At 36.3% G+C, this 26,291-nt stretch overlaps 1 protein-coding gene across 5 annotated transcripts in view; it reads right to left on the minus strand.

Moving 5' to 3' along the window:
- Positions 1 to 26,291, minus strand: part of VPS13A (vacuolar protein sorting 13 homolog A) — a 265,017-nt gene that overhangs the window by 44,934 nt on the left and 193,792 nt on the right. For all 5 annotated transcript variants that reach the window (XR_010322961.1, XR_010322960.1, XM_064291207.1 and 2 more), the window contains 9 exons: positions 17,341 to 17,469; positions 16,804 to 16,937; positions 11,053 to 11,182; positions 7,293 to 7,525; positions 4,957 to 5,110; positions 4,306 to 4,452; positions 4,046 to 4,127; positions 3,093 to 3,162; positions 2,151 to 2,256 (listed from right to left, as the gene is read on the minus strand). Coding sequence is in view for 3 of the 5 variants with exons in the window: in XM_064291207.1 (XP_064147277.1) it covers positions 2,151 to 2,256; positions 3,093 to 3,162; positions 4,046 to 4,127; positions 4,306 to 4,452; positions 4,957 to 5,110; positions 7,293 to 7,525; positions 11,053 to 11,182; positions 16,804 to 16,937; positions 17,341 to 17,469 (1,185 nt within the window). In the remaining 2 variants the exon portion in view is untranslated. The remainder of the gene's footprint in view (positions 1 to 2,150; positions 2,257 to 3,092; positions 3,163 to 4,045; positions 4,128 to 4,305; positions 4,453 to 4,956; positions 5,111 to 7,292; positions 7,526 to 11,052; positions 11,183 to 16,803; positions 16,938 to 17,340; positions 17,470 to 26,291) is intronic.

Genomic DNA, 26,291 nt, shown 5'->3' on the forward strand with positions numbered 1-26,291 from the left:
ATGTGTAAGAGAATACCACAAAAAGGTTGGAAAGGGTAGAGAGCTATCTAGGAATAACATTCCTATAAAACTCCCTGCAATTAAGCCAGTGTAAGTCTAAAACTAAAAACATAATTCAAGGTATATATGGTGAGCCCTGGAGCAACCACTACCAAAAAAAATAAAATAAAATAAATTTATAGCTCTAAATACCTAGATTAAGAAAAAAGAAAGACTCCAAATTTAAAAACTGAACCTTAAGACAATGGAAAAAAGAAAAGCAAACTAAACCTAAAGCAAGTAGAGGAAAATAATAATAAAGATTAGAGTGGAAATGAACAAAACACAGAATTAGAAAAACAACAGAGACTATGTATCTATGGTCAACTGAATTTTGATAAGTATGCCAAGACCATTTGACGGGGAAAAATAGTCTTTTCAACAAATGGACTAGGAGAATTGGATAGCCACATGCAGAAGAATGATGTTGGACCCTTACCTCACACCTTATGTAAAAATTAACTCAAAATGAACCAAAGACCTAAATGTAAGACTAAAACTAGAAAACTCTTAGAAGAAAAGGGGGATATATATTTTTTTTCCAAAGAAGATATACAAATGATCAATGAACATATCCAAAGATGCCTGACATCACTGGTCATCAGGGAAATGCAAATCCAAACCACAATGAGATAACACTTCACAATCATAAGGACGGTGAGAATGAGCTACACGGGAAATAACAAGTGCTGGTGAGGATCTGGAGATAACTGAGCTTTCATATATTGCTGGTGGGAATATAAAACAGTACAGATGCTTTGGAAGACAGTCTAGCAGTCCTCAAATGTTGGAACACAACTTCCATATAACCAAAGGAGCCCTGGTGGCACAGTGGTTAAAAGCGGTTGGCTGCTAACCAAAAGGTCGGTGGCTCAAACCCACCAGCTACTCCTTGGGAGAATGATGTGGCAGTCTGTTTCCGTAAAGATTTACAGCCTTCGAAACCCTGTGAGGCAGTTCTACCCTGTCCTGTAGGGTCGCTATGAGTTGGAACAGACTCAACAACAATGGGTTCAGGGTTAGGTATCATACAACCCAGCAATTCTACTCCTAGGTAAAACTCACGAGAATATACACAAAATATGAATGCTCATCATAACAGTATTCACAGCAGAGGCAATGTGGAAATAGCCCAAATATCCACTAACTGAGGAATGAATAAACAAAATGTGGCATTATGCATACAATATCATTTGGCCATAAAAAAAAAATGAAGTAATGCTACATGCCACAACATGGATGAACCCAGAAAATACCATGCTCAGTGAAAGAAATCTGTCAAAAAAAGGTCACATATTATATGATTCCATTCATATGAAATGCCCAGAATAGGCAGCTCCATAGAGATAGAAAGTAGACTGATAGTTGCTTAACGCTAGGGCAATGGGAGGATATGGGGGTGATTAAAAAAAGCATAAGGGATTTCCTTTTGAAGAGATGAAATGTTCCTTAATTGGCTGTGGTAATGGCTGCACATACCTGTGAATATACTAAAAAACACTGAATTGTTCACTTTAACTGGGTGAACTGTATGGTATGTAAATTATATCACAATGAATTTATGCTGTTAAAAAACGATTTTTAAAAAGTATATTTGAGCTTGTCTTTATGCATTACCTGAGATCCTTATTTAATGACATTGATTACATTGTTTGAGTTATGCAAACATTCTCATCCTCCTTTTCTGAGTTGTTCCTCCCTCATTAACATTACCTTTTAATTTACCTTATTCCTTTGCTCATAAAATATCCTGGTCATACCCCAAATTCTAAATTATTAATCAATGCAAAAGTCCACAAAGTAACCCAGAACAATAAAGGAGAAGATTGGCAGTACTATGAACATTACTGTCACCCTCTTTCCCCTACTATTGGCCCAAAATGTTTCCTCCTATTAGCTAACTTAAAAGAGCTGTTGCTTCTGTCTTCTATACTCTCAGAATATGATTTCTACCAATGTACTTACTATAACAGCATATTAACTTTTTTAGATTATTTTTTTAAAGTGGAAAAGTCATTTAATGCTTTTAAGAATTTATAACAGTATTTAGTTTTTTTAGTTTTCCCCTTTCCCTAGTCCTTCCCATCAAATGCTATTATAGTCAGTCTTACCTCTGTTTTTTCAGTCACCTCAGCTTCTGTCATAAGTTCTGCTAAAGCATACACAAACCCAAGATCTAACCTGAGATCCATTTCTTGGATCAACACTTTGAAATACCTATAAGCAGATAACAGTAAAAATGTAATCAGTTAACTGTGTTAAGTAGATGAAAAAATTAGATAAACTCGGAAACTTAGGAATTTTTAGATGAATGAATAAAAAAGTCATGGCAACATTTTTATAAGTGTAAAAAATTAGAATAACCCAAACTTTAAATCCCCATATAAAGCAAATGAGTAAGTATACTGTGGTATATAGTTATACAACAGAACATTATACATTAGCGATGCAGAACAGACTATAGCTACATACAACATTAACGCATTTTAGTAAAAGAGCTGAATTAAAAAAAAAATGTCCCAAGAGTCTGTGCATGGCTTGAAACAACTTTTTAAAAATCAGAAGCCAACAAAAACTAAATAATAACGTCTAGGTGCACATATACATTCAAAATAAAACTGTATTTTAAAAATCAAAGGAATGAGGACAGTGTTTATTACGGTGATGTGAAGAAAGCAAGAGATTGGGTAGTAATTAATAGTTGGATATTAATGTAATCCCTTTCTTTCTTGGATTGGATGGTGGGTGAGTATGAAAAAGTTATTTTTACCTTGTCTCTAAAACAATATACAGTCATTATAGACAACTTAAGAGAGAAAACAAACAAAATCCATAAACTAGAAAGAACATTAATACCTAGGTATATTTCATCCAAAGCCCTCTGATTCCAAGATTATAAAATAATTAATAAATTTTTCTACAACCTTTATAATTTAATATCTTACATTTAAATCTTTGATTCATCTGGAATTTATTTTTAAAAAGTACAATTAACACATATATTTAAACCAAAATTTTAAATGAACGCAAAAAAATTCTATTAATACACTTACTTAATACGTGATATTTGCGAATGCCCTGCAGATCTCATGACAATACTGACATCTGTAAAGGGCTTTGGTGCTGAAAAGGTTAATAAACATGATTAACGTTATGATGCTATAAGCAAAAGATAAGCATTTTCTTGCCATTTACTATAGATCACAATGCACAATAAAATCATCCATGAAACCATGAGTATCAATGATTGATATTTTCAAGATTCATTACAATCTTAATTTTAGATTCCAGGATTACAGTTTCAATTATCTGTATTCACTCTAATCCTTTAAATTAGGAATTTTAAAATAAAAGTATGAATTAGAGTTTTCTGAGAATCTCTGAAAAGCACAGATTCCAGCATCCCATCCCAGGCCGCCGGGTAGAGGGACTTGGGCTTGCACATTTGGTCAAAAAGCATTCAAGCTGATTTTGAAGATCACCCCATAGACAGTTTCGAGCCAGTGTGGGGGTGAGCAGAAAAGGGGAGTAAAACATGGTAGTGGGGGAGGAAAGAGAAAGTGGATATAAGAGGGACAGCCAAAAAAGAACAAAAACAAAGGGGAAGAAGAGGGTGGAAAAATAACATCCATTATTCTTATCTGAAAAACATAAGATAGTTTCTGCTATTAGAAAACACTGAATTTGAACTTCCTCACTGTTTATTCAAAGGCCCCAATGGTTTTTAAATCAAATAGTAATCTGTTTTTTTTTTTTTTATCACTAATCCTAAAAATTTAAATACATAAAAAAAAAAATACATAGTTTTAATTAATCTTTTCTTTAGTAGTCACTCAGTTTTGTTGAAGTTAACTGAGTACTTGCTGGTCCTTTCTCAAGAGGTTTAATTTTCCAATGGTCCTAAAGAAACTCAACTTGAAAATGGTCTCATTTCATATTTTTACACTAAAATGAATCAAATAGCTAATATGACTGCTTTCATTGCAATCTAAACACCGGAACAAACCTGAATCCATGGTGACCGACTTAGGAGGTCTTATAGGATAAAACACAAATGGAAATATAGCACCATGTATCTGGTTCTGGATCTAAGAAAATGAAAAACATGTCAGTATATTAATATGTCAATCATACAAGCTGATCAGAATAACAAGATTGAAGGAGTAGAAGCAATCAAAAAGTCTAGCCTAACACTGAAACGGAAACACTAGATAAAACAGCACAGGAATACATCTGGTTTCTTACCATGTTCTTTAAAAGGCGTACCTGTATTCTGTAAATTTGAATTCTAAAGGATGACTGATGTGCGGATGTGCTATATTCCACCTTTAATGCTGGCAGATAATTTCTCCGTACAGCTATTACATGTGGTTGCAGAATTTTCATGTTACTACCACTAGGTGTTAAGCGAACCTGGAAAATATACCCCCCCCAAGAAAAAAGACCCCTATAAGTTTCTCTTTATCTGTAACTGTCTGAAATTAGAAATGTGTACCAAAATACTTTTAGGATAATACTAATTAAAACAGTAGGTTAAATATTTGGTTAGGTTTAGAGTCAGATCTTTATATACATATACTCCATATTCATAAAATTCACATAAATATTCTTATAATCCTAATAGTTTTGGCTGTTATTACTTTTTGTATAGATGAATTAAAAATAAAATCACAAAAGGAATATAAAACAATTTTAAAATTTTTATTATTTTCGTGTTAACCCAAGCAACAGATCATTAGCATCTGAAGAAAATGTCTCATTAATACAGATAACTACCCCTTTCAAATATTCTACATAATGTATGTATGATAGGATTACATTCAATTATATTTCAACTTTCCTTGAAAATTCACTAGTGGTTCATCTAATTACAATAGATAAAAAGTAAAACTTCAAATAAGTACTTAAAAATATTACCGGAATGTTAGTATCCAATTCAATAATCTTATCTTCTGAAGGTGAAGATTCAGTATATTCTTTAAATTCTTTCTCTAACTTCTCAGTTTGCTTTACACTCATAGGCTTCCATCTTGCCTTTTTCTTGGGCTTTGTCTCCCAAACCACATCAGAACTTACAGATAAAAGCAAAAATCATAGTACCAATTTATAAACATTTTCCTTTAAACAGGTTTATTACATGAATTACAAAATCTTCAGTGAAATTTTACAATAGCCTCAGTTATAAGCAAGCACATTACAACTTAAAAAACATCAATTCATTCAACTAATATTTATTGAACCTCTACTATAATCAGGCACTATTTTAGGCGTAGGGATGTATCGGCGAACACCTCTGCCCTTCTGGAGCTTCATTCTAGCTGGAGAGTGATAGGTGATAAAGAGTAAACACAATAAATGCTTTTGAAAGAGGAATACTGGGAGATGAAAACTGGGCAGGGTGAGGTACAGCATTAAAATAGGTGGTCAACGGGGAGCCTCACTCAGAAGATGAGATTTCAGAAAACCTTGAAGGAGGAGAGGAGTTATCCAGTAGATAACAGGAAAAGAACACTTCAGAGAGAGGGATCAGTTGGAGCAAAGGCTATAAAGCGGGAGCACACCTGTACTGTATAAAGAAGAGCAAGGAGGCTGGTGTAGCTGGAACACATTAAATCAGGGGAGAAGTAGAAGATGAAGAGAAGAAATGGGAGGCCAAATAATGTAAAGCCTTGTAAGACATAATAAGGACTTTTGAGTTTTATTCTGAATGAGATACGGAGCCATTAAAGGTTTATGAGAAAAGATGAGTGACATGATCTGACTTAAACTTTTTTAAGAACACACTGTACCTCTGGTGTAGGAGTAAAGAAAGAGGGTGAGTCAAGGTTAGAGGCAGGAAAACCTGTTAGAAGTTTAATGCAGCAAGCCAGGTAAGAAATGGTGATGGCTCTAACTAGGGTGGTAACAGTGAGGTAGTAAAAAGTGGTCAGATTCCAAATGCATTTTGAAGGTAGAGCCAGCACAGAACTTCTGGATGGATTAGACATGGGATGTGAGATAAAAAGATGATTCCAAAGTTTCTGGCCTAAGCAACCAGAGGGATGTAGCTGTCATTAACTCAGATGGGGAGCAGGTTTTGGTAAGAGGGGGAAATCAGAAGTTTGATTTAGCACAGATGAAGAAGTCTCTTAGACATCTGGAGAGTGATTTTGTGTAGGCAGTTGGATATACAATCTGGAGTTCATAAGACAAGTCTGGCTGAAGGCAGAAATCTGGCATATGGTATTTGAAATCATAAAGCTGAAATAGAAGAGAAGAGGGCTGAGGTCTGAGAGCCTCAGGGCGCCCATTATTAAGCAGCTGAGAGGAAGCAATCAACAAATGAGATCGCGGAAGTTGGGATAGGAAGAAAAACTAAGATGGTGAGGTATCATGGAAGTCAGGTCAAAGAAACTGCATTAAGGAGGGAGCTGTATCAATTTTTTTTTTTAACTCAAGTACAGGATTAAAGCCAAATTATCCTGGTTATGTAAGTAGGAAGAAATGCTCTCAAATTAAGTATCAATGTATACAAATTACTTTTGATTCAAGTGTTTATGAATAAGAATAACAAGGGCATAGGAGAGAGAAAATAGTATCACTGTTGATTTCTTACATAGGGAATGATAAATACCTAAACCCACTGCTGTCTAGTCAATTCCAACTAATCATAACCCTATTGACAGAGTAGAACCCCCCCTCATACATTTTCCAAGGTTGTAAATCTTTAAGGGAGCAGACTGCCTCATCTTTCTTTCACGGAGTGGTTGGTGGATTTGAACTGCCAACCTTCTGGTTAGCAGCCAAACGCTTGAACCACTGCACCACCAGGGCTCCTAAATAAATATAGTATTACCTTATTAGATCTTAAAGAGCCATGGTCAAGCTAAGCTAGAAAGTGATTGTGTTTACTGTCAACTATTTATAGAGCATCTACAGTGCACCCTGCAGTATGGTAGGCAGTGATGGACAACTAAGCATTTTTTATGACATGCTAAATAAAGAACTACTTTTCATAAGCTGAATAAAGCTAACTTTTAAGAGAGCTGAGAGAATTAACAAGATAATGAGAAGTTCATAAATTTGATTTTTGATGTCTATCTCACAAAAAATAAATAAACAAAAATAAAGCACTTTTAAGTTAGCATTACCTTTGTGCCAATGAACAGTCAAAAAGCAAAATTGAAACTAAATTACTTCAAATTTTATAATCATAACTTCTTAATAATTAAGAGCTGATCATTTAAATTTATCCAAATCTTAATTGATCTAACCTCGTAATGCCGATATAGGCTACTTCTTGTTTTGTGTAATTGTTGACGAGAGAAATTCCAACATCTTGTAATGACAACACAATTTCTTGCTCTGCTATCTCTGCTTTCTCACTTTCGTATGTTACTTTAAATACCCTCGGGTCTTCAGTGAATAAAATAATGCGTTGTAAGCCTTCAAAGAATGAAACTAAATAAATGGTCTTTTTCCCCACAGTTATAGGTGTCATCATATCCTAAAACAAAACAATCAAAATATAAAAAAATAGTTAGCTTCGTCCCAATCAACATGAAATCTAGATTCCATATTTGTAAAACGAGAATAATAACAGCACCCACTTTATAGGGTTGGGGTGGCAACTAAATGAATTAATATATGTACAATACTTGGAAATTCATACCATAGTAACCATTGGATATTAGCTACTGCCATTGCTATTACGAAGGTATTAATTAGGAAGACAAGTTAAATGTTTAAGTTCCTTTAACATTTTAATAAAATTTATCTAATCTTCCTTTGTGGACTTATCTATAACAAAAAGAATTATTTTCTCTGCTTTATTAAGACTGTAGCAATGTGTTAAAGGTTGTTTCAGTCTGAAATTCCTATTTTGTTTCAGAACAGAATCAGAAATAGGATAAAAAATACCTGCCACCTCAGGTGCCTGCTCTAAAAAGTACGAACATTCATACTACGAGACAATTCTGCAGAAAGTTCTTATATTAGCATCGTGCTGCTATAATGATCTTAAGGCTCAGTGACAAGACAGATACCACAAATTCTAATAATTAGCAGTCAGCCATGAATTTCTGGTTATGAAAATATCCTGATCAACAAAATTATACAGTATACATTCAGGTTACAACTCACGGAGATTGAAAACTGCAGCATCTAAGAACAGTTGTGTTACTTTAAAAACACTCTATAATAAAATATAAAAAATATATATATATATACAGCACTTAAACTAAATTGGAACTAGTTTATTTCCAAATAATTCAGAAGTTTTCTAATATCATGCAGTGGGTTTCAGATTTCTCTTTATAAACCTGAATTATCACAATGGTACAAATATTGTAGAAGTACTCACCAAATGAGTGAGATTACTTCTAAATTAAAATAACGATCTTTTTTCTGAAGTAATTTAACATTCAAAAATAAAAATATTTAAGTTAGGCCAACTATAAGCAACCCTCTTAATTACATTTAAAAACCAAAAAACCAACCCTACCAGACTCCTCAATAGCAATGCTGGAAGACAATGGAAAAATATCATCCATACACTAAGAGCAAATAACTCTGAACCCAGAATTACTTACAAAGCAAAAAATACCTTCAATTAAAAAAAAAAAGTCTGGTGGTACAGTGATTAAGTTCACTGAAAGGTGGGTGGTTAGAACCCACCAGCATCTCTGCAGGAGAAAGATGTAGCAGTCTGCTTCCGTAAAGATGACAGCCTTAAAATCACTATGGGGCAGTTCTACTCTGTCCTACCGGGTTGCTCTGAAGCAGAATCAACTTGATGGGAACAAGTGTGGTTTTGTTTTGGGGCAGACAAAAAAAAACTACTAAAGTTCACCATCAACAGAGACTCACTCAAGGAAATTCTACAGAAGGAATTGTTATTGTTGTTAGGTGCCATTGAGTTGGTTCTGACTCATAGTAAACTATACGCAACAGAATGAAACACGACCCGGTCCTGCGCCATTCTCACTATTGTTGTTATGTTTCAGCCCCTTGTTGCAGCCACTGTATCAACTCATTTTGTTGAGGGTCTTCTTCTTTTTTTGTGACCCTCTACTTTATCAAACATGATGTCTTTCTCCAGGGACTGGTCCCTCTTGGTAACATGTCCAAAGTGCATGAGACAAAGTCTTGCCATCCTCGCTTCTAAAAAGCATTCTGGCTGTACTTCTTTCAAGACAGATTTGTCTGTTCTTCTGGCAGTCCATGATATATCCAGTATTCTTTGCCAACATCGTCATTCAAAGCAACAATTCTTCTGCAGTCTTCCTTACTCACTGTCCAACTTGCACATGCATACGATGTGACTGAAAACACCATGGCGTAGGTCAGGCACATCTTAGTCCTCAAAGTGACATCTTTGCTTTTTAATTCTTTAAAGAGGTCTTTTGCAGCAGACCTGCCCAATGCAATATGTCGTTTGATTTCTTGACAGCTGTTTCCATGGGCATTGATTGTGAATCCAAGTAAAATGAAATCCTTGACAACTTCAATATTTTCTCTGGTTGTCATGATGTTGTTTATTGGTCCAGTTGTGAGGATTTTTGTTTTCTTTATGCTGAGGTGTAATCCATACTGAAGGCTGTGGTCTTTGATCTTCAGCAGTAAGTGCGTCAAATCCTCTGCACTTTCAGCAAGCAAGGTTGTGTCATCTGCCTGTCACAGGTTGTTAATGAGCCTTTCTCCAGTCCTGATGCTGCGGTCTTCTTCATATAGTTTAGCTTCTCAGATTATTTGCTCAGCATACAGACCGAATAAGTATGATGAAAGATCCAACACTGATGCACAGTGTTGGATCTTTCCTGATTTTAAACCACGTAGCATCCCCTTGTTCCGTTCAAATGATGGCCTCTTGGTCTATGTACAGGTTCCACATGAGCATAATTAATAGTTCTGGAATTCCCGTTCTTTGCAATGTTATACATAATTTGTTATGATGCACAGTCTGCCTTTGGGTAATCAACAACACAGGTCAACATCTTTCTGGTATTCTCTGCTTTCAGCCAAGATCCAGATGGAATTAACCAGTGGTAAGAGAAAGAGCGATATAAGACAGATGGTTGAAGTACAAAAAGGAATGGTATGCAAATAAAATTGTACCTACGTATGGAAAAAAACACTTCATAAAATTTAATATTGAGCCATGATAAAACTTTTGGCAAACTACAGCTAGCTCCCTCTTCCAAAGACGTTTTGAGAGAACCACTGGCTTACTAAGAGACAGAAAAAAGGAAAAAAAATAAATAACCATTACAGGTAAGAAAATAATGTTGGAATAGGAGTCACGGTAAATTTTGAAGGGCAAGTAAAACTTTAATAAAACAATTTCTGAAAGTTTTTAAAAATATTACTGGAAAATGTTTACATATAACTTTAACATCATAAAAAATAAATCAGAGAGTAGCCTACAATACAGAAATAAATTCTCCACAGTTAACCCAGCCATTCCTTAAAGGTTCCTTTAAAAACAAACAAAAAACTCATTGTCCTCGAGTAGATTCTGACTCGTAGAGGTGTTTCAGGACAGAGTAGAACTGCCCCGTAGGGTTTCCAGGGCTGTGATCTTTACAGGAGCAGATGGCCAGTCCTTTCTCCCACGGAGCGGCTGGTGGGTTCTAAATCACTGACCTTTCAGTTAGCGTTTGAGTGCTTTACCACTGCACCACCAGGGCTCCTAAGCTAAATCTAAGACGGCTGTCAGTGCAGAGAATGCATCTGTTTATAAGGTAAATTCTAAAGCACTTCTCCAAGCAAAGCTTTACCCTTCAGCACTTAACCACTACACCACCATGGTTTCCTTCCTAACAAAGTAGATAACGAGGTAAATTGAAAAAAGACTATTGTTGGTTTTTAACGTTTTTGGTAATATTAAAGTTTGAATACTGCTTTTAAAATCTTAGACAATTTTTTAGAAGTGTATATGCAAAACAGTCCTAAAAAAAACAAGTATGGCTAAAAAATCATACCTTAAAAAAACAAAGCAGTTGAGAACATGATAATCATCAACTCGATACTTACATCCTTTTGTGTTACTTCACCGTGGCTTTTTCCACACTTCCACTTCAGCTTTCTAGAGCCAACTGGATCAGCCCATGTATAAAATACTGCTTTTCCAGGAGGAAGGGAGTCCTCTATTTGACTGAGAGAACTGACATAAATAGGAAAAATATGCATTAAATTAAATGCAGGTATAAAAATTCCAAAATATTACTTCCTTAATTCTTAGTCCATTAATTGAGATCTGAGTAAGGCTAGACTGAAACGTTTTCCTCCGTAGTAAAAAAGGGTTTTGCTAAGAAAATAATTAAAATATTTAAAGGAAAATATTTATTCTATTTAGAAAATAAAGGCTTTAAGTCTTTGAAACTAGTTTGTTAAATTTTTTAATACAAATTAATTTTGCAAGAAGTTTATTTCTTATTTTATCTTTTCTATATTAAACATAAGAGAATTTAATTAGTAACCCTTTCCTAAGTATTGTTCTTACTGTGACAAAAACAATACAGCTCAATTATTTTTAAAAGTCACGAGGCATGGGATGCAAATCTAAGAAAATCAACCAACTCACAAAAAGATTTCTAGGAAAAAACAAAACATTATGGCAGTTAAAAACCAAAGAAATAATTTAAAAAATCGCTTTCCTGAGGTAAAGAAGGAACTGAGACTGCAGATTAAAAATTCACTGAATATCAGGCAAAATTAATTGAAAATGGAATTCTATCCCTAGACATATCTTTGTAAAATGTTTAAATTTTAATACAATAGAAATAAAAAGTCCCATAGGAAAATTGTATTTACCCAGAAAAAAAAAAAAAAAAAAAAACAGAGAGAGAAAGTTATGACTTAAGTTTTATGTCAAGTTGTCATTAAGAACCAAAAACCCACTGTTGTTGAGTTGATTCCAAATCATAAAGAACCTACAGGACAAAGCAGAACTGCCCCATAGGGTTTCCATGGCTGTAAATCTTCATGGAAGCAGACTGCTACATCTTCCTCCTGTGGATGTGAGCCATCGACCTCTCGGTTAACAGCCTAGCGCTTCAATGACGCCACCAGAGCTCCTTTAATTTGCAAGAGTAAGAGATTTTCAAGCAAATTATCCAAGACTTTTCCCCAACCATGTCAAAAATAAAATTTTAAGAACTGGGATGTAGAAATATTAAATGACTGGTGGGGTAAGCAACTAAACCCATTAAGTAAAGTCAACTTGTTCATGTTACAAATCAATGTAAACGCCAAAAGTCTTAAATAAAATAATACATATTTTGAAAAACTAAAAATTTTCTATTAACCTAGGTCAAAAATCTCAAATAACAGTCACAAGAATTGGAAGTTTGGAAAGAGAGGTCAAAGAAAATGTAAAATCATTCTAAATTCTTCATGACTAAATTCGTAGAAACTTTCATTCTCGGAACTGATTAAAAATGGATTAAAATCTTCAAAAACAAAAGAGTAACATTAAGAACATAAATAGGATTTGTATTTTCCAAAACATCCTCAGAAGAAAACAATCCATATCATAATATATATATATGTACAGATATACACGTACTTCATTTTTAAACAAATAATGCATGCCTGCTACGTTTGTTTGCCAACTGTGACCTCCCCTCAAGAGGTATTTGCATAAACACCACGATGTCAATTTTTTTTTTACATGTCGCTGTGAAAAAAAAAAAAATGAGCATAGCGGCACTCACAAAAATACCTTGTGGGTGAAGGCACAGTTGGCAAACCTATAACGTGCATCTTATTTGAATAAAAATACGGTATGTGGCAAGGAAACATAAATTAGTTATTATAATGAATACAAATGAGTTAAAGATCCCTATTAAAAGATAAGCAGATCCTAACATAAAGTTGGAAATGAAACTCTCGACAATAAAAAAAAACAACAATAAGGGGATGTTTATAGTGCATCTAAATGATGGAATATCTTACAATCATTAAAAACTGTTTTTGAAGCAAATCTGCATGCTCACAAAAGCCGTTAAAAATGAAATATTCAGAGCTATATATATATATGATAGCAATAGTGAAAGAAATGCATCAAAATGTTAACAGCATTGGGAATGCAGGACTTATGATTCTCTTTTTACAATTTTTCTACAGAATTTTAAATAATAATAAACAGCTATTATTTTTATATGCAGAAAATAACATCCATTTCTTTAAAAAGCTAAATTTGGTTTAAAAATATTTTGAACTGCTTTTAATTCATGTAAATTTTAATCTATTTAGTTCACTGTAAAATAGTCCTTATCCATAAATTAGCTGGGCTATCCTAGGTAAAAAAAAAAAGAGAATGGGAATTCAAAGAAAAGAAAAACTTACCATAGTCCTTAGAATGTTAACTACGAATGCGTACATGTCTTAAACTCATAAGAAATGACAATGTGATGTGACAAATGCTATAATCTACGCGTGCAATGAAAGGCACACCTATATAAAGGTAAAAAACACACGAAGGACCCAGAGCATTCAGGAAACAAAGACTGCAGTTGTCTTAAGTATAGGGTAAGATTTAGGCAACAGAAAAAGAAGATTTTAGACAGGTGGCCTAGTAACAGATTTTTATTTTGAAAGAAGAAGTTGTTGAAGAATTTTATATAGAAGAGAGATACGATTATATTTAGCATTTTTAGAATCTTAATTCTGGTGGCAACATGGAGGATTTACAAGAGGGACAAGAGTAGAGATAGAAAGACCAAAAGTTTACTCAAATAGTAAGTAATGCTGGAAGCCTGAACTAGGATAATTATAGGAGAGATTACACAAGAGAAGATTAAAAATATATGGAGAGAGTTTAATTGGATGGTGTAGTGAGGCAGGAGAAATGCAGGATAACAGAGATGGATGACACTATCATTCACTGAGATAAACAAAAAATAGGGAGATTTTGTTGTGCAAATAATGAGGTCAGCTTTGAACCACTCTTATGTCACATTCAGGAAGAAGGTGTGAAACTCAAGAGAAGTCTAGGTTGCAGTAAAGATTTGGGATTGTTAGCACACAGGAAGTAACTGAAGTATTCACTGGTATGGATGAAATTACTCAAAGATTACATAGAAAATGAACAGAACGGAACTAGGAATATCATCTCCGCAATATTTAAGGGGTAGGTGGAAGAAGGAGCTGATGGAGGAAGGAGCAGTCAGAAAGAATAGACCTTTCAACCCGACTCTGGAATAAATATTCTTTAAAACCAATACTCTTGGGTCTAAACCAAAATTTTTGGCTCTTGATTTAAGAACTACTTCAAACAATTCTAAATCCAAGTCCACCGTTCATTCTTCAATATTGTTAATTTTATAAATTTTCATTAAGATTATGTTTTTAAGTTTCAAAATTTCGACACAGGCTCACATTGTAGTAAGTACACCCTTATCTATTGCTTACTTTTACATTTGTAACAATGGGGTAGATAAGATCTCTAAAACCTTTATATCTTAACTGTACTGTAAAGAAAATTGTAAGGTTACAGTCAAAGAAAAACCTGAGAAGTCTCTAGTTCAGCCTCCATCAGACTCAACCAGATTTGCCCAAGAATTAAGCTATAATGCCCTAAGCCACCTAGAGTATATAAAGAACTAACTCAGGTCCTATGTATCTAGAATGCAACCAACTTTACATTATCATTAGAGAACTGAGAAAAGTCAGTCAAATCATTTTCTGTAGGGCTTAATTCTGGGAATACTGGTTCGGAGAGGTTACTCTAGCTACGTAGGTGGAAGGGTAAAAGAGAAATCCTTTATATTTGCTTTATGCAACTACTCCTTGGAAACCTTATGGGGCAGTCCTGCTCTGTCCTATAGGGTTGCTATGAGTCAGAATCAACTTGAAAGGTACGGGTTTGGTTTTAGGTTGGTTGATTTAGTTTTATTCAATCAGCTTATTATTTTTACTTGCCAATAACAAAACATATGGATAATCATAAAAAAAAAACCACAGGATTTTTTTCCCTCAATATCTTTCACAGGATGGGAGAATAGTAGGAAATGAAGACTTCTAGGGTGCTTGCTACCTCAGCACTGGATAAGTCCTTACCTATTTTTTTATTGTCTGTTTGATTTTAATCAATATTTAGAAATTGCACATTCAACAGTAGAAGGAAAGTTTAAGGGTACTAGTAAGTAAGAGTCCACTGACAAATCACAGGTGAAAACAAAACCAAAAGCAGAAAGAAAAAAAAAGAATTCAAAACAGCCCGAGTCTACTGAAGAGAGGAGCAGAGAGCTGCCTAAACTGTTGGAGCACTAGGAGGTCACATGACAGCAAACCGAAACAAACGATGTTTGGAGAACTCCTGAATCATCGAGACTTAACTATGGTCTTTAAGGTAGCTAAAGGGTAGCAATCCTTTTCCTACACATCTCTGCGAGGAGTTACCTATGGTTTGAAAGAAGTCTGAAGCGTCAATCGTTACATTCTTATATTAAAAATATGAAAAATTGCAAACATACATAAAATTCTGAGACTCATAATAAACACTTATATATTTCATGCCAGATTCAACAATTATCAAAGTTTTGCCACACTTGGCTTCAGCATTCTTATTTTTCTTTCTTCTTGTTTATATTTGAAACATTTAAAAGTAAATCCTATTAAACATAGAATTACCATATGACCCAGCAATTCTACGCCTAAGTATGTACTCAAAAGAATTAAAAACAAATATTCAAACAAATGGAGCCCTGATGGTGCAGTGGTTAACAGTTCGGCTGCTAACGAAAGGGTCTGCAGTTTGATTACACCAGCCACTCCTTGGAAGTCATATGGGGCAGTTCTACTCTGCCCTATAGGGTCGCTATGAGTCAGAATAGACTAGATGGCAATGGGTTTGGTTTTTGTTTATTATTCAAATAAATACATACATATGCTGCATATTTATAGCAATACTATTCAAAATATCCAAAAGGTGGAAATAGTGCAAATGTCCATCAATGGATGAAGGAATAAACAAATTTGGTACATACATAGAAGCCCTGGTAGGGCAGTGGTTAAAGCAATCAACTGCTAACCGAAAGGTCAATGGTTCGAACCTACCAGCTGTTTGTGGGAGAAAGATGTGGCAGTAAAGATCTGCAGCCTTGAAAACCCTATGGAGCAGTTCTACTCTGTCCTATAAGGTCACTATGAGTAGGAATCAACTTGCCAGCAATGGGTTTAATGGGCTTTGGTACACATACACAATGAAATATTATTTAGCCATAAAAGAGAATGAAGTGCTGATACACGCTACAATGTGGAAGAACCTTGAAAAAATTATGTTAAGTGAAAGAATTCAGACACAAAAGGACAAATATTATATGATTCCATTTGTATGAAATATCCAGAATAGGTAAATCCACAGAAACAGAACACAGATATGCGGTTGTCAGGGACTGGGAAAAGGGGGAGATTGGGGGAAACTGCTTAATAGATAACAGGGTTTGATTCTGGAGTGATGGAAATATTTTGGAACTAGGCAGAGTTAGTGGTTACACATGACTGAGAATATACTAAATACCACTGAACTATTCACTTTCAAATAGTTTTATGTGATGTGAATTTCATCTCAAATTTAAAAAAAAGTAAATTCTAGATATCACGTTATTTTTACCCCTAGATACTTCAGTATATACTTCTTTAAAAGTGGGGATGTTGTTGTACATAGTCGTAATGCCATGATCAGTGTTTATATTCTTAAGAAATTGTCATGCAGTCAGTGTCTCTTCAGCTAGGCTTTACTAAAACTCGGAGTTACTACATTTATGATCATCTTCTTACCTTTGCTTGTACTGAACCAGGTCATCCTTGGTGTGATTTATTAACAGGAACGTAGCTGCTCCATCATGATAATCTGAAAATGTGATAATTGTAGAATGCTCAGCCAGATGAACTTCTGCTATAATGCCTCCAAGCTAGAAGAAAGGAAAAGGTTCTTTAGTGTGCTCATTCTCCCCGAGAATATAAATAACATTAAATAATAAAACTATAACTTATAATTTGCTAATAACATAGGAAGAAATCCAGCATTTCATAATGCATGTCTGGGTCACCATGAATCTTAATTATTGTATGCAGGTAGGTGAAACCCCACACAGGGTATATTCCAGTATTCTAGGCACTCAAACTAACTTTTTGTATAACAAGTGTTTTATGTGTTTCCTTTTGGTAACTTTTTCATTTACAAAATGAAATGTTCATTCATTTTTGATGAAAGAAAAAAAAAATAATAATTTGAGATAAAGAAAAAAGATAAGATACTAATTAGTGTATATTAGCCTCTCTAATGACACAAGACAAAAAAATAACATCACTCACCTCATTATCCAGACGCAATAAAATACAATTTTCTTGCCTGTTAAAATATATCTTTTTGGGAGGGCCTTGACTTCCTTCAACTTGAATAAGAAGTTTATTAGAAGCATCCTCAGGCCAAAAGGGGATACACTAAAACATACACGTATGTATATTTTTTAAAAAATGAACAAATTTCATCATAAATATCTACATTCTTTTAGTAAATCCATCAGAATAGGCTTAAACTTTTTAACAAATGTCTTTTCAACACTGCTGTGGTTATTAGGTTGCTTAACTAAACCACTATAAACTCAATGAGAGATGGGTTGTCATTTGTGGACACTGAATACTAGCAACAATGGGTGCAGTAAGTTGAAGAGCTATGGTAAGCAGGGTGCTGGGAAGGAAAGAGACATTAATGTGGTCCAGATTAAAAAAAAAAAAAAGGTCTAAACACGAGCAAGGAAGCCAAGAGTTTAGACCCAGGTGATCAGTTTAAAATAAAGGTATGCTGAGGTACCAAAAATCAAACCCAGGCTGTGGGCAGTATTTGATTATTAAGCAGAAGTCAAAATATTAAAAAATGACAAGAGTCAGGACATGTATTAAGTTCAGAGTTCTGGTCATCAAATAAGAGTAAAAAATATAAAGGAAGTACCCAAAGGTGAAGTAGGAAATAGACTCAGAATGTTAAGAAAAAACCTGGACCGTCAGTGACCTGGAAACCAAACTAAACAAACAGGAAAGACTCAAGGCACCCTGTTAGAGGACTGGACAATGTGCTCTGGAAACAAAGAAAAGATCTAAAGTACTAGGAAAGGAGGGCCAGCCTTGTCTGTAAACTGTTAGTGTAGTCGATTTTGCCTCAGTGTGATAGACCCTAACCAAGCTGGTCACTTTACACATTTTAAAGAGGCTGTGCATATATCTAATCATCACTATATGACCTGGGGACAACGTAACAGAATCTGGAAATCAGATTCAGGTGCATTAGCTTGCTTAATGCAATTTTATTCAACCATACAAAGTTAATTATGCAACTAGTCACAGGATATAGTTAAGGATATAAGAGGCTTGGGGTGTTCTCAGGGCTTCCTGCAACCTAGCAGAAACTTACCAGGAAGACTCAGAATAGCAGCAATACTACCCCCAACATATTTCCCATGAGGAATTGAGAACATGTGCTCTCTGGACACCCTCAAGCCTGCTATTTCCTGGAAGCCTTGGCTAAAAAATCGATCTTTGATATTTAGTAATATAGACTCTATCTCTTTTAAGAGTTATGTGCTAGACTCTTGAGACTCCTTTGAGTCTTTCTGCTAAGGAAAAAGTCAATCCTCACAGTAGGTTTCCCATGCAAGTACAGGTAAAGTAAAAATTTGCGTCCAGTGGAGAAATTTAGGGAAGAGAAAGGAGGGCAGGAGTTGAGGTTAAAAGTGACAAATTATATACATGCATTTATTGTTAGTCCTTCTGAAAATGCCATTAGTATGAAGAAAGGAATATAATAAGCATAAACACATTAGGAGAATGAGAGAGCTCAGGAATTGAAAAACTCAGGTACAATTAAGTATGGAACATGGAGTGGAGATGAAAATAAGGGGATTGACTAACATTTAGATAAACAACAATTAGATCCTGAGATCCTGGGGTGAAATGAGTTCTGGTATGTGGCCCTTTGCCTTGGTTCTTTAGAAAAACAGCTTGAGAGATTTTTTCCCCCTGAGATCTCAGGAGTTTCCTTTGCCCTAATTTTCTATCCCAGAGGTTTGTTACTTTTGTCCAGGTTAACTGACATTTCCTGGATACTCTGTAAACAACCTGTGGTTTGATACTTTTTGTCTAGTCCTGGCTGCAGCCTGCCCTGTGAATGGTATGTACCCTGCAGGGATTGGTCAATACACTATGCAAATGAAGTGACTATATACCCAGTGTGGGGGGAGGGGAGTTATAGTCACTTCATTTGCATAGTATATTGACCAACTATGCCAACTATAATAACAAACACACAAACAATAAAAGACAAAATGAATAAATGGGACCTCATAAAGATTAAAAACTTTCTTCATCAAAAGACTTTACCAAAAAGATGAAAAGAAGGCTAATGACTGGGGATTATGCAAATGAAGTGCCTGTGGTCTACCAAGAGGGTATTGATCAGTTTGTGGCCCTGCTGGGAGGGCCACGCCTTTAAACTGGTGAGGGGTTTGTACATATACATATCCAACTCCACAGAGGTTTTTGAGACAGGAAGAAGGAAGATACAAAAAGGAGAAAAGGCAAGAGAGAAAGAAGGCAAGGAACATACTTGGCTGTAAGAGTTGTAATACTGAAGACAGCAAGAGGCCCAGTGACAGGGCCCAGCAGCAGGGCTGAGTGGAGCCTGTCCTGAGGTGACCAAGAGAAGCCTGTCCCAAAGGGGCTAAGAGGAGCCTGTCCTCAGGTGGTTGAGAGGAGTCTGTCCTCAGGGGGCTCAAAGGTGGCCTGCACAGCCAATGGGGGGCATGCACAGTAGAGAGAAGGGCTTGCCTGCTTGCTTGCACAGCTGAGAGGAGCTGAGAGAGCAGCCCTGCGCTGAACAAGGGAGACTTTGCTTGCATGTGTCCTGATCCAGATCCTGAGTTGTAGCCTGTGGCTTCCCTAATAAACCATTTAACTCTAAGGATGGTTTGTGAGTTCTCTGTGGCCACTGCAATGAATTATCAAACCCAGAAGAGAAGTGAGAGTTTTATGGGAGAGAGAGCTGGTATCAGAATTGGTAAAATGGATGGAGAGTGGCAGTATGTCTCACCTCCACCTCACAGGGATCAGCCTTGGGCTGATCTTGATTCAAATGATGCCCCCCAAAGTTAGACAGGTTCTAATGCTATTACTACTACCACCATTTCACAGATCCCTTCCCCACCTATAAAGCCAAACAGAAGATAGGAATTTGCTTTCTGGAAAGGCTGAACCAAAGAGGCTCTGAATTAAGGCTACTAGGCACAGGTGAGGGAGGGGTGGGATGCTGTACTAAAAACGAGGAGGATGAGGTCCTGTATTAAAAACAAAGGAACAGGGGGCCAAGATGGCGGACTAGGTGGACGCTACCGCGGATCCCTCTTGCAACAAAGACTCGGAAAAACAAGTGAATCGATCACATACATAACAATCTACAAACTCTGAACAACAAACACAGACTTAGAGATGGAAAACGAACAAATACAGGCAGACAGCGACCGTTTTCAGAACTAGGAGCCAGCGTACCAGGCAGGTGACCTTCAGAGCCCCATCTGGGGCAGAGCCCAGGGGGGCAGACGGCACAGACAAGGGGCCCAGCCCTACCCCCCCGAACCCATCCCGGGAGGGCATCTAGCTGGTTGGCGCGGGTGGCGTAGCGGCGCAGCCAGTGGGAGAAGCACCCGGGAGGCAGTGACTGATCTTGGAGCAGGGAGAGCAGCGACCCAGCCGGGGAGCCGTCCCGCCGGGAGTTTGGCGGGAAGCGGGCGTGGTGCGAGCGGGCGGATCAACTATATTTCCCTAAAGCGACCCCGGGGTGGGGCCCACACGTTCGTGCGGTGGACGCCCACCCAGTGCGCGTGTGAGGTGCGGCGCACCGGAGGGAGAAGTCCCTGGGAGGAAGTGACTGGTCTCAGAGCAGGGAGAGTAGCGTCCCACCGGGGAGCCGTCCCGCCGGGATTTTGGAGGACGGGGGCGGAGTGTGAACGTGGGGATCAGCTCTATATTCTGTGGTGCTACACTCCTAGCTCTCTGATCCCTCCTCCACCCTCCCTAGGCGGCTCCATTAACATCCGAATACCCTGAGCCAGAGGGAGAATTCAGACAGGGATTTGACTGCATTTTTTTTTAGCTGATTACCTGGAAAAACTAGTTTCCCAGTGATGGCTCAGAGACAGCATTCCATATCAAACCACATAAAGAAACAGACCATGACAGCTTCTCCAACCCCGCAAACAAAAGAATCACAATCTTTCCCAAATGAAGATACAATCCTGGAATTATCAGATACAGAATATAAAAAACTAATTTACAGAATGCATAAAGACATCACAAATGAAATTAGGCTAACTGCAGAAAAAGCCAAGGAACACACTGGTAAAACTGTTGAAGAACTCAAAAAGATTATTCAAGAACACAGTGGAAAAATTAGTAAGTTGCAAGAATCCATAGAGAGGCAGCATGTAGAAATCCAAAAGATTAACAATAAAATTACAGAATTAGACAACGCAATAGGAAGTCAGAGGAGCAGACTCGAGCAATTAGAATGTAGACTGGGACTTCTGGAGGACCAGGGAATCAACACCAACATAGCTGAAAAAAAATCAGATAAAAGAATTTAAAAAAATGAAGAAACCCTAAGAATCATGTGGGACTCTATCAAGAAGGATAACTTACGAGTGATTGGAGTCCCAGAACAGGGAGGGGGGACAGAAAACACAGAGAAAATAGTTGAAGAACTCCTGACACAAAACTTCCCTGACATCATGAAAGACGAAAGGATATCTATCCAAGATGCTCATCGAACCCCATTTAAGATTGATCCAAAAAGAAAAACACCAAGACATATTATCATCAAACTTGCCAAAACCAAAGACAAACAGGAAATTTTAAAAGCAGCCAGGGAGAAAAGAAAGGTTTCCTTCAAGGGAGAATCAATAAGAATAAGTTCAGACTACTCAGCAGAAACCATGCAGGCAAGAAGAGAATGGGACGACGTATACAGAGCACTGAAGGAGAAAAACTGCCAACCAAGGATCATATATCCAGCAAAACTCTCTCTGAAATATGACGGAGAAATTAAGATATTTACAGATAAACACAAGTTTAGAGAATTTGCAAAAACTAAACCAAGACTGCAAGAAATGCTAAAGGAGATTGTTCGGCCTGATGACCAATAATATCAGGTACCAGCACAATACAAGGTCACAAAACAGAACGTCCTGATATCAACGCAACTCAAATAGGGAAAGCACAAAAACAAACAAATTAAGATTAATTCTAAAAAATAAATAAATAAACAAAATAATACACATAACAGGAAATCATGGAAATCAATAGATAAACGATCACAATAATCAAAAAGAGGGACTAAATATAGGAGGCATTGAACTGCCAGATGGAGAGTGATACAAGGCGATATAGAAGGATACAAGTTAGGTTTTTACTTAGAAAAATAGGGGTAGATAATAAGGTAACCACAAAAAGGAATATCAATTCCATAACTCAAGAAAAAAGCCAAGAAAAACGTAACGACTCAACTAACATAAAGTTAAACATTATGAAAATGAGGATCTCACAAGCTACTAAGAAAAACGTCTCAGCACAAAAAAGCATGTGGAAAAATGAAATGGCCAACAGCTCACATGAAAAGGCATCAAAATGACAGCACTAAAAACTTATTTATCTATAATTACGCTGAATGTAAATGGACTAAATGCACCAATAAAGAGACAGAGAGTCACGGACTGGATAAAGAAACACGAGCCATCTATATGCTGCCTACAAGAGACACACCTTAGACTTAGAGACACAAACAAACTAAAACTCAAAAGATGGAAAAAAATATATCAAGCAAATAATAAGCAAAAAAGAAGAGGAGTAGCAATATTAATTTCTGACAAAATAGACTTTAGACTTAAATCCGCCACAAAGGATAAAGAAGGACACTATATAATGATAAAAGGGACAATTGATCAGGAAGACATAACCATATTAAATATTTATGCACCCAATGACAGGGCTGCAAGATACATAAGTCAAATTTTAACAGAATTGAAAAGCGAGATAGACACCTCCACATTTATAGTAGGAGACTTCAACACACCACTTTCGGAGAAGGACAGGACATCCAGTAAGAAGCTCAATAGAGACACGGAAGACCTACTTACAACAATCAACCAACTTGACCTCATTGACTTATACAGAACTCTCCACCCAACTGCTGCAAAATACACTTTCTTTTCTAGTGCACATGGAACATTCTCTAGAATAGGCCACATATTAGGTCATAAAACAAATCTTTGCAGAATCCAAAACATCGAAATATTACAAAGCATCTTCTCAGACCACAAGGCAATGAAGCTAGAAATCAATAACAGAAAAACTAGGGAAAAGAAATCAAATACTTGGAAAATGAACAATACCCTCCTGAAAAAAGACTGGGTTATAGAAGACATCAAGGAGGGAATAAGGAAATTCTTAGAAAGCAACGAGAAGGAGAATACTTCCTATCAAAACCTCTAGGACACAGCAAAAGCAGTGCTCAGAGGCCAATTCATATCGATAAATGCACACATACAAAAAGAAGAAAGAGCCAAAATCAGAGAACTGTCCCGACAACTTGAACAAATAGAAAGTGAGCAACAAAAGAACCCATCAGGCACCAGAAGAAAACAAATAATAAAAATTAGAGCTGAACTAAATGAATTAGAGAGCAGAAAAACAATTGAAAGAATTAACAAAGCCAAAAGCTGGTTCTTTGAAAAAATTAACAAAATTGATAAGCCATTGGCTAGACTGACTAAAGAAAAACAGGAAAGGAAACAAATAACCCAAATAAGAAACGAGAAGGACCACATCACAACAGAGCCAAATGAAATTAAAAGAATCATTTCAGATTACTACGAAAAACTGTACTCTAACAAATTTGAAAACCTAGAAGAAATGGATAAATTCTTGGAAAAATACTACCTACCTAAACTAACACATTCAGAAGTAGAACAGCTAAATAGACCCATAACAAAAAAAGAGATTGAAACGGTAATCAAAAAACTTCCAACAAAAAAAAGTCCTGGCCCAGACGGCTTCACTGCAGAGTTCTACCAAACCTTCAGAGAAGACTTAACACCACTACTACTGAAGGTATTTCAAAGCATAGAAAAAGACGGAATACTACCCAACTCATTCTATGAAGCTACCATCTCCCTGATACCAAAACCAGGTAAAGACATTGCAAAAAAAGAAAATTATAGACCTATATCCCTCATGAACATAGATGCAAAAATCCTCAACAAAATTCTAGCCGATAGAATCCAACAACACATCAAAAAAATAATTCACCCTGATCAAGTGGGATTTATACCAGGTATGCAAGGCTGGTTTAATATCAGAAAAACCATTAATGTAATCCATCACATAAATAAAACAAAAGATAAAAACCACATGATCTTATCAATAGATGCAGAAAAGGCATTTGACAAAGTTCAACACCCATTTATGATAAAAACTCTTACCAAAATAGGAATTGAAGGAAAATTCCTCAACATAATAAAGGGCATCTGTGCAAAGCCAACAGCCAATATCACTCTAAATGGAGAGAACCTGAAAGCATTTCCCTTGAGAACGGGAACCAGACAAGGATGCCCTTTATCACCGCTCTTATTCAACATCGTACTTGAAGTCCTAGCCAGGGCAATTAGGCTAGACAAAGAAATAAAGTGTATCCAGATTGGCAAGCAGGAAGTAAAGCTATCACTATTTGCAGATGACATGATCGTATACATGGAAAACCCTAAGGAATCCTCCAGAGAACTACTGAAACTAATAGAAGAGTTTGGAAGAGTCTCAGGTTATAAAATAAACATACAAAAATCACCTGGATTCCTCTACGTCAACAAAAAGAACACCGAAGAGGAAATAACCAAATCAATACCATTCACAGTAGCCCCCAAGAAGATAAAATACTTAGGAATAAATCTTACCAGGGATGTAAAAGACCTATACAAAGAAAACTATAAAACTCTGCTACAAGAAATTCAAAAGGACATACTTAAGTGGAAAAACATACCCTGCTCATGGATAGGAAGACTTAACATAGTAAAAATGTCTATTCTACCAAAAGCCATCTATACATATAACGCACTTCCAATCCAAATACCAATGTCATATTTTAAGGGGATAGAGAAACAAATCACTAATTTCACATGGAAGGGAAAGAACCCCCGAATAAGCAAAGCATTACTGAAAAAGAAGAAGAAAGTGGGAGGCCTCACTCTACCTGATTTCAGAACCTATTATACAGCTACAGTAGTCAAAACAGCCTGGTACTGGTACAACAACAGGCACATAGACCAATGGAACAGAATTGAGAACCCAGATATAAATCCATCCACGTATGAGCAGTTGATGTTTGACAAAGGACCAGTGTCAGTCAATTGGGGAAATGATAGTCTTTTTAACAAATGGTGCTGGCATAACTGGATATCCATTTGCAAAAGAATGAAACAGGACCCATACCTCACACCATGCACAAAAACTAACATCCAAGTGGATCAAAGACCTAAACATAAAGACTAAAACGATAAAGATCATGGAAGAAAAAATAGGGACAACCCTAGGAGCCCTAATACAGGGCATAAACAGAATACAGAACATTACCAAAAATGATGAAGAGAAACCAGATAACTGGGAGCTCCTAAAAATCAAACACCTATGCTCATCTAAAGACTTCACCAAAAGAGTAAAAAGACCACCTACAGACTGGGAAAGAATATTCAGCTATGACATCTCAGACCAGCGCCTGATCTCTAAAATCTACATGATTCTGTCAAAACTCAACCACAAAAAGACAAACAACCCAATCAAGAAGTGGGCAAAGGATATGAACACACATTTCACTGAAGAAGATATTCAGGCAGCCAACAGATACATGAGAAAATGCTCCCGATCATCAGCCATTAGAGAAATGCAAATTAAAACTATGATGAGATTCCATCTCACACCAACTAGACTGGCATTAATCCAAAAAACACAAAATAATAAATGTTGGAGAGGCTGCGGAGAGATTGGAACTCTCATACACTGCTGGTGGGAATGTCAAATGGTACAACCACTTTGGAAATCTATCTGGCGTTATCTTAAACAGTTAGAAATAGAACTACCATACAACCCAGAAATCCCACTCCTTGGAATATACCCTAGAGATACAAGAGCCTTCACACAAACAGATATATGCACACCCATGTTTATTGCAG

This window comes from Loxodonta africana, chromosome 9 (genome assembly GCF_030014295.1).
Source record: "Loxodonta africana isolate mLoxAfr1 chromosome 9, mLoxAfr1.hap2, whole genome shotgun sequence".
Taxonomy (NCBI): Eukaryota; Metazoa; Chordata; class Mammalia; order Proboscidea; family Elephantidae; genus Loxodonta; species Loxodonta africana.